The 9,608-nt window shown below is 38.2% G+C and overlaps 2 protein-coding genes across 2 annotated transcripts; both read right to left on the bottom strand.

The window, feature by feature from the left end:
* Nucleotides 1-405: 405 nt before the first annotated feature.
* Nucleotides 406-4,909, bottom strand: LOC141618588 (G-type lectin S-receptor-like serine/threonine-protein kinase CES101). The gene is made up of 7 exons (XM_074435691.1): nt 3,215-4,909; nt 2,617-2,829; nt 2,287-2,498; nt 1,950-2,160; nt 1,602-1,839; nt 1,240-1,390; nt 406-1,031 (listed from the first exon to the last, which is right to left on the bottom strand). Exons 1-7 carry the CDS (start codon nt 4,443-4,445, stop codon nt 720-722), a joined length of 2,568 nt encoding a protein of 855 aa, XP_074291792.1. The 5' UTR covers nt 4,446-4,909; the 3' UTR covers nt 406-719.
* Nucleotides 4,316-6,718, bottom strand: LOC141618589 (uncharacterized). Its single transcript, XM_074435692.1, has 2 exons — nt 4,933-6,718; nt 4,316-4,412 (listed from the first exon to the last, which is right to left on the bottom strand). The coding sequence occupies exon 1, from the start codon at nt 6,414-6,416 to the stop codon at nt 5,226-5,228; it is 1,191 nt and encodes a 396-aa protein (XP_074291793.1). The 5' UTR covers nt 6,417-6,718; the 3' UTR covers nt 4,316-4,412; nt 4,933-5,225.
* Nucleotides 6,719-9,608: the final 2,890 nt, after the last annotated feature.

Below are 9,608 nucleotides of genomic sequence, written 5' to 3'. Positions count from 1 at the left end.
TCAAAGATAAGCGCCGGCCTGGCCCGTCAGTCGGGCCACTTTTCACCCGGCCTAGTTGTCCCTTACACAGTCCGACCTGACTCGCCCACCTGGGCCGTGCCCGGGTCCATCAATCACTTACCCGCCGCGCCCTCAACCCACCCCAAATCTGACCCAAACTAGGCCCGCCCTCAACCCATCCAAAGCCCGCCCCTGGACTTTTCCCCTGACCGGTTCTAGATCCATCTCCACCAGGCCTGCTCTCTCCCGCTCTTTGACCCGCCCTAACTTATTCGTCTTGATTGAGAGCCATACTTTTAGGGAGCAACTTTTTAAGTATGATATACTCGATCCCTGGATGGTACGAGTATATCCTGTCAATCCACAAGACATGGCCTCTTATCTTATGGTTCCGGAAAAATTAAACCATAGTGAATATCATAGCATATATAGTCATTTACCTAGGACACGAGCCCAAAAAATCTTACTCCCTATAATTTGTTCGAAAGGCTGCCACTTTATTTTAGCGGACTGATACGCCACTCGAAAATCAATTACGCCACCCAATGTATATGAGAGAAGGATTATAATAACTTAGATTTGTGAGGAAGAAATAGAGTGACGCAAACGTTTCACGAGTAGAGTAATGTATAACCTTACTCGACCGTCCTAAAGTATTGTATAGCCAGTATCCTTTCAAACAAATGGTGTGTAACCAAGACTAATAAGAGAAGTCAGCTTCATCTGGCTTCCATTTCTGAAACTGATGCTTCATTCAAAGAGCCTTGCTCTAGATCACATTGCAAACGCTCAGCTTGAGACGCATAATTCCCAAAGAAAAATGCCGGTTTCTTAGGAATAGGCAGTTGACTAGCTTCATTATTGATCATGGTTACTACTGTCGACATGGTTGGCCTGTCTGATGCATTCTCTTGCACGCACAGGAGCCCCAAATTGATGCACTTCATTGCGTCCTGTTGTTCCCGGTCATTTAGAATCAAGGTATTGTCGATAAACTCCAACCCTCTATTTTCTCTCCATAGTTCCCATGCCTAAAAACAAGGACCAGTTGATATAAAGTCAGCCTCTTGAAAGACGGTCTCATAATACCTAGTTCAACTTAAAGTATAGCCCATAATACCTTGTAATATGGATCAGTGTCGTGATTGTTTTATCATGAAACCATCTCGTACAAGAATTTGTTGAGATAAAAGTTAGTATGAGAAGAAATCGAGATGCATAGCATTGCGGTGAACTTACATATCCAATCAGGTTAAGATGTCGGTCTGGGCTGTAAGTTCCGTTGTTTTTCTTGCTACTGATAATCTCTAGCAGTAACACTCCAAAGCTAAAGACGTCCGTCTTGACTGAAAAATATCCATCCAGTGCATATTCCGGAGGCATATAACCACTACAATAGAAGTTAAAGACAATAAATTCATCATCAGTCATCAGATAAGATATTTCACTTTCCTTTAAAACTCGTATGAGACGGTTTATAAGACCAACTCACTACCCAAAAAACTAAGTGAGAAAGACATTACTGGTTTTTTTCTCACATGTGAACAGTCGTCGTTGCACTAGAATAGAAATATTAGAAACAGAGAGGGTAGTTTACTTACGGTGTGCCTACAACTATCTTGGTATTAGCTCTTGATTCATTTTGCTCAAAGAGTTTAGCCATACCAAAATCCGATATCTTGGGGTTCATTTCTTCATCTAGTAATATGTTTCCGCTTTTTAAGTCTCTGTGAATTATCTTCAACCTTGAGTATTTGTGAAGATAAAGGAGTCCTTGAGCTATCCCTTCTATAATATTGACGCGTTGCGTCCAATCAAGAAGTAATCTTCTACTTTCATCTGAAATTATGGATTTTCGATGAAATACTTATTTTTTTATTTTTTGAAGGAGATGAAATACTTTTAAATGAAATACTTTTAAATGAAACATTTAGTTGAAGAATACTGACCGAAAATGAAAAAATCCAGGCTTTTATTCGGCATGAACTCATACACGACTATCTTCTCTTCTTGCTCAATGCAACATCCAATAAGTTTAACTAGATTGGTATGCTGTAGCTTCGCCACCAGCTTCAACTCATTCATGAACTCCGACTTGCCTTGTTTTGACGTTTTTGAAAGCCGCTTTATTGCTATTTCTTGCCCATCCGCTAGCAACCCCTAATATGATGGAGAATAAAATATTACTCATTAGCAACTGTCTCTGCTTTGAATTACAGTTGAAAGCCGCTTTATCGCTTTAAGGCACTGGAGTAATATTATTGTTGCAGTGATTTACAAAATTACCTTGTAAACTGTCCCATATCCTCCTTGTCCAAGCACGTTTGAGAGAGCGAAGTTATTGGTTGCTCGAGCCACACTTTCAAACCTAAACACTCGAATTCCTTGAGTCTTCTTTCCAAAGGCAAGCGTGAGTGTTCTTTTCTTCCGAGATTTTCCTGAATATCCCGCTCTAGAATCCATATCAGAGTGTGTCTTCCCTCCTGTTTGCATATTAACTACACAGAAGAATACGATACAGATACAGAAAAACAAATACACTGCATTAGCAAGGTATTACAAAAATCTATGCAGAACAGAGATTAAAAGATTCAATGCATTTTCTCTAAATTTTACCTGTCTCGACTTTCTGTTGAATGTGATCATAATACTTAGAAAGATTTGATCTGAGTCTGTGTCGTAAGAAACAACCTAGCAAACCAAGGAATCGAGCTGCTGCCAGCAGCATCCTCTTCATCCGATAGCCTAACCATGCTACTACTAGAACGACTATAAAGATCGATGTTGATACTATAAGCCATATCCAAATTACATTCTTCCTTCTGATATCTGACAACCATACATTCAGAAACACGTAAAGCAGTGTTACCAGTACATTATTAAAGAACATTAGATTTTCATTATAAACACAACTCTGATACTTATCATGTGGTACTTCCAACAAAAGAGTTGTCGAAAAATCCCATCTTTTGATATTAATAACTTACCCCGTGATTGTAAAATCTCATACATCTAACCACAAGTCCACAACCTTATCATGAGACCGTCTTATACAAGTTTTATTTATACTCTCGGTCCTAGTATTTAGGTTTATTCTTTTCAACACTCTACCAACAGCTAGGGCAGCAAAATGAATGAACAAATGGTAAGAGGATATTGCCGGTATATTGTCTAATAATATACCGTTATCCTCTTAACAATAAATGTTACTTACCAGTCATACTTGGTTTATTCCTTTGAAGATAAAAGTCCCTATAGTCATGGTCGTACCTGTCTTCTACTAACTGGGTCATATTACTCCAAAACTCGCACCCTGTTCCATTCGAGTAGATAGAGGCATAAGCAACACAAGAACATTTTTTCAAACACATCGCTTCACAATCATCCAAACCCAAGATATCTCCACCTCTACCCTTCTCGTACCTAATACCGTCAGACTTCACATAACCCTTGGTGCTATCAAACCAAACCTTGCTTCTACACTCCGGCAACTTGTGCTCCACGCACCCTGTCGCTGTCCTGATTCTTTTACAGTCAACAACTCCGGATAAAGGACTACCCCTGCTTCTTTGACTTTCTTGGTATGGATCTGATTGTGCAATGTTCACACTATTAATTGAGCCCAATTCACCGATTTGATACATTGGAAAATTAACGTACCAAGTTTTCATTGCAGATAACACATAGTACCTCTCATTCTCATTTGAAACAATCTCGAAACTGTAAAGATAATCTTCAAGATTCAAGAATTTCCCTTCATTCAATGATCCACTTTTCCACTGAATTTCACCTCTTCTCCATAGAATCAGCTGATTAGTACCATTGCGGTCTAAACCGAGAGTATAAGGCCCAAGTGCAGGAACTTTGGAACTTACCCATGAAGTCAAAGACCAATTTTTCCCGGTCTTAAAGTCGAACCCGAGTCTCATCCCAGGAAGAAGAGTGTCTGTTGGATGATCAAAGCTCTGCCATAAAATTTTCGACCCTGCCAGCCCATCCGACAACACCTCTCGTAACAGAAAATTGCCTGCATCAGTTAGAGTAGCAGCAACTGTTCTGACAGTCCCTTGAGTTTTCGAACACAGCATAACTGAGGTTTGACCATTACTATCTGATATCTTCAAATCACCACTTTTATCAATTTCGAGGACTCCAGTGGCTCTGTAGACGGGATTGTTCCGATTGGCAATCCAAACAGGTCTCCGACCAGGACTATCAGTGTACCAGATGCCAATGAAGCGTTTCTGAGCGCTTTCCGGGTTGAAGTAGCCAATAGTCCTTTCCTCTTCTAGACTGAAGAATCCTAATGTAAAGACTTTGCCAGCTGAAACTAAGAACTCACCATCCTGTAGCTGTTGTCCTTGCTTCAAGGTATCGGAATCTGAATAACACGAAACTATGCCGAAACAAAGCTGCAAGATGATGTTTAGTTTTCTTAGCTTCATTATTAGTGGACAAAATTAATTCTTAATTATCATGTATATAATTTCATATATTAAGCCTGAAAGATATACACATTAACTAAGCAAGAATAATTCAAAGTCGTAGTTAGTAGACTTATTAGTCAAAGTCTACTTGATAAAAGTTTGTTATATCTTCCTACTGCCTTCTTTGAAAGGGAATAAGGGATGATATAAATCCTGTGGCCTTCACTCCGCTTGTCTTTCAATCGCTTACCGATGCGATCAAAATTAAGACGGAAATTAAAAAGGATAAAAATTCAGTTGTTCGACCGCAAGGATCGATAGGCTACCCCAACAATAGAATTGTGGTGAATTAATCACCTAGATTCCATTATAATAAATGAGATAAATCTCACAAGTTCATATTTATATAGTGACTAAGGGATGGGTTTAAGTACAATAAATAGTGAAAATTACTAAACTACCCTCTCTCATATTTTTGGTGTGTATCATCAGTATCAATACCCACCTTTTGAAATGATCCTTGTCCTCAAGGATCAAAGACAAGTGATACCTGAAGCAAGGCATAGCATAACACATTCCAAGTTGTTGTTTGTCACCAAAGAATCAATTACCAGCTTCCCAAACGGCCCTCCTGGATCAAACACGTAAATCTGATGGTCTCGTCTTTCAATAGCTTACCACCACCATATTGACATGCTTTAGGCTGTTCCATCACCTTCTGCCCATTACCACAACCACCAGGGTCAAAGACCAAGATAGCCCCCTCATGATCCGCACAATCACTGGACTGCAGCAAGTTCAATTGTGCCAGACAACATGACAGGGAAATTGCAGTGGTCTGCACAAATCTCGAAAGCTCTCAACAAGAGAAAGGTTATATTTCTGCCCACCCGGATCAAAAACAAGGGAACTAATTTGTCCAATAATCGGCATGTCGCTATTCAGAGTAAAATATCTCCATCCATATTCATTACAGCAGGTTGTCCTCCGTAAGTCAAAAGTTATCAGAACAAGCTTGACATAATTGGATAATCTTTGATAAAAAGTGAATTTTACAGCCCCTTCACTTGCATTCTCTAACAAAACCAGCGGAGTGGAGCACCCAATTTGTTTAACAATTGCAAGCAAACATCCATTTGCTCTAGCCCCCGAGCTTGCACCCCAACACCTTGGTGATCCAACATTTTTGTTTGATTTTGTTAACAATTCTAATACAATCATAATTATATTGCCAGCGTCCCAAATGAAAACTTGTATGATCTCACCTCGTCGTGACTTGCAATCTGAGAAGAAGGCATTGCACAATAAGGGGCTCTTTTCTAGCCTAATATGACGCTTTGTCTTCATATACTCCTTTGGCCAAATTGCATTGTCATTAGTTGCTGTGAAACTAAGGATACTTGTACCGTACACCGGGTATAATGTGCTCATAACACTAGTTGATCCTGACAAATCGCCAATATCACCCGTGTCGAAAATCCAAACACTAGTAGATTCTATACAAGTAGCAACTCTCACCAGGCCAATTAAGATCTTAACACAAAATTTGTTATACAACCCACCCGGTTCAAAACAAAGACAAAGACAGCTACACGTCATAGTCATGAGGATGCTGCCATTAGTCGCGAGATGATCCCTGATACATATCAAAGCAGACATTCTCCACCATAGAGCTGAACCCATGTCATTTGTCACCTCCTCAATATCACCCTTCTCCTCAAGGGCGAGACAAGATATCGAGGCCAAGATCAAATTTGCAAGTACAGAGCATGGTTTGAAGAGAACTAGTGTCAACGGTGTAGTGTATGATTTAACTAGCACAACCAGTAAGGGTAGTAACAAGCTATCCACTAGTAATGCAGAACTCAGAATATTAAACTCAGTCATACATCCGTCTGACTTCTGAGAGTCCCAGCAAGAACCACTCGAATAAAAAAAATAAGCAAGTAATGAACTCTTATTTAGCATGTTTGCAGTGACCAAGTACATTCGGCCATATCATTACGTATATGTTCAAGACGAGTTTCAGAATTTAGCTTGCCCAGCGATGAGCCCAACAATGAACGATCCCAGTAAGATGAACGTATACCCCAACTCTCCGCCTCCTTGAAATTTAAAATGGGTCTCCAATCATTTTCTAGCTCAAATACCTTAGGTTTGGAGATTTTGATATCTAAAACCATTGACAACCTTGAGCCTAAGAACCAATCAACATCATCCCGCTATACATATTTAGTAAAGTTCACGGGTTGAACAATATCAACAATATTCAGCAGGATAAAAGACTCGATGCTTACCTGTAAATATGGGCATTCCAGGCACAAATTCCCTATGATGACCAGAACATGGAAAAAAGAGCAATTAAAACATGTTTTCACCAATGTGCTATCACACTTCTGTTAATATACATGGAGATTATTATGTATATATGACTAATGTTTTCATAATTTATACGAACATGAGGCCCAAAAATTTAGAGGCCCAGTTCGCGCGCTCATCCCGCACTTGGTCATAGCCGCCCCTGAACAGAAGCAACTTGAGCTATCTCTTTAATAAATAATGTGTTGGGTAACACCCAATTAATAATCCAACACAAGTTACACAAGGTTTTAATTAGAAATGTTATATGCGTTCAAGATGCACAATTAACATTTTGGAGTTAAATGAATATGAATTCATTTGTTTTTTACAATTACGTAAAAACATATGAATGTGATTAATTTATTCATGGGTAACGTGAGAAGTGATTTTATTATTATAAAATCTAACGTCTTTTCACATGCTATATAAAGGATGGGAAATCCTTTGGAAAAGTATCTCACAAATTATAATCAAACAAGGTGACTAGTAAATAAAATAACAGTCGGGGTTTGAGGGTGAGAGGCAGTATAACGGGTGTTATAATACAATAATTTAGGAGGTTACTCTAGGGGTGATATTAGTGGCATTGACTAATATTACTGGAGGGCTAGAGGTTGTTATCTTATTTTATTGTGGGTTTCGAATTGGTATTAATTCGGAACGGTTACGTTGTACTGGTACTATATTATTATAGTGGATTCTAGTCGATTTGGCTAGTGGGTTTTACTTCCGGTTTGGAAGGTTTTGCCCTGGGTTTGACCCTAAATACTGTCTCATCTTATTATTGCTTACATTTATTTACTTTTACGGTTTACTTGTCGATTGGTTGCTTCCGTTGCACGTGGGAGATTGGCGTTAATTTCCCAACATAATGGAAGCGGGAATTCATCGAGCACCTTTTGTGCAGTTGATAATTGAGACTCTTTTACCCAATCACATTCAGTATGAGACTCAAACTCATCAAAAATATTATTAACCGGACCCATGTTTTGTTCCGATTTGTTTACCTCGTTGTTGATCACCTCAGCTTGACATATGGTTTGGCTCCTCGCATTAGCTTGTTCAGTTGGTTCAGGAATTGTATCGAACAGTTGGTGGGCATGTCTTCATTTTCTTCCTGTGTAGTTTTTGCTACCTTTAGCCATTTCTAAAATGAAGTCTGCTAATCCCCGCACATCGTCGTCAATATATGAATGGTCACGTCAAGCGTATTGTCTGCATTGGGATGAGTTCCTCTTTTGTGACTTTTACGAAAGCCATACTGCCATCGTCTTCGCCGAAAGAGAATCTGCCTATGGTAAGGACTAAGGACTAAGGAAATTAGAAATAGGATTTGACTATACCACTCCTATGTGCTTCGAGAATTTGATGTACACAATTGGGTCATCATGGCGTAGATTCTGGTAGAAAACCTACATTTTTTTCATTTTTGATGTCACAGGTCGAGAGGAACGAGTGTTCTGATTACCAAATAATGCAATGGCAAATAAATCGAAAATACAAAACAATAAAGGGTTAATTGACAGGAATAATTCAAATTATAGGTCATCTTTCCATATTAATTTGCACTTTGATTTAACTCACAATAAAGCTTAGAGTAAATTAACAATTATTCCCTTTTATAAATCACTTTTCTAAAATAACTTACTTATGAAAACTTTTTAATAATTTACTCTCATAAAATATTCTCAGATAAAAAAATTACACCCATTTTCATATTTCGGTGACTTATTCCGTCAAAATTCAATTTTTCTGTTTTAAAGCCAAAATTTATGACGAAATTGCCCTTCTTTATGTTTTTATATACTACATTGAGTACATTCCACCATGTTCTCTTGCTGTTCGTTTAACTCTGTTGGCTTTCTGATCCAAAAATGGAAGTGGATAAAAATTCATTAGTTTATTTCCTAGTTTAGTCATCTCTTTATCTCAGTTTTTAGGAAGTTTACTTATTTCTGTTATTTCTTTCCCAAAGTTAGTTTTCTTATTGTACAAGAATAATATCTCCTAAAGATACTAGGGTTAGATGATTGTAAGCCTATATAAGGCATAAGGTGTGCTGCGTTTTTGATATCAATTGAGAATTAAAATTAAAGATGTTGCTTTGTTTGTGTTTGCAAGTTCTGTAAACATACGATCGACGCGTTTCGTTCCAAAACGGTTTCTGTCTGACGCGTTTACAGGCTTAAACTAGATCGACTAGCACGCGCTTTGCTACATCGGTCACCATTGTTCGATCTATAGGTTTAGATCGCACAAATATCTCATTGTTTCAAGATCTTGACAGGTTTTCGAAGCAAATATCTCTTTTTCATTATTGTTCGTTATTCTTTAAACCGCTTCCGCTCAACTTTCGTATCATAAGTCTTATGATACGAAAATTGCGCGGAAGCGGTTTAACAGAAAGCGAACAATAATGAAATAAGGATATTTGCTTCGAAATCTGTCTTGAAATCGAAACAATGGGATATTTGCGCGATCTAGACCTATAGATCGAACAATGGAGATTGAATCACAAGACCTATTGCTATCAATCGGGTTAGAGTTTGAAACGCGTCAAACAATAACAGATTCGGAACGAAAACGTGTCGATCCTATGTTTACAGAACTTGCAAACACAAACAAAGCAGCAGCTTTAATTTTAATTCAATATCATAATCTATTGTGACCGCAATTACACGCCTTATATAGGCTTCAAAAATAACCTAATAACGACCTAGTATCTCTGATGAGATCTTTCTTATTCTTGCTAAATAATAAATTACCTAAAAGATATAATAGATAATTAAACTTTCTAAAATTGAGATAAGGAGATAACTA

This window comes from Silene latifolia, chromosome X, assembly GCF_048544455.1.
Source record: "Silene latifolia isolate original U9 population chromosome X, ASM4854445v1, whole genome shotgun sequence".
NCBI lineage: Eukaryota > Viridiplantae > Streptophyta > Magnoliopsida > Caryophyllales > Caryophyllaceae > Silene > Silene latifolia.
The sequence above is the reverse complement of the archived record's forward strand: the minus strand, read 5'-3'. Positions and strand labels throughout refer to the sequence as shown.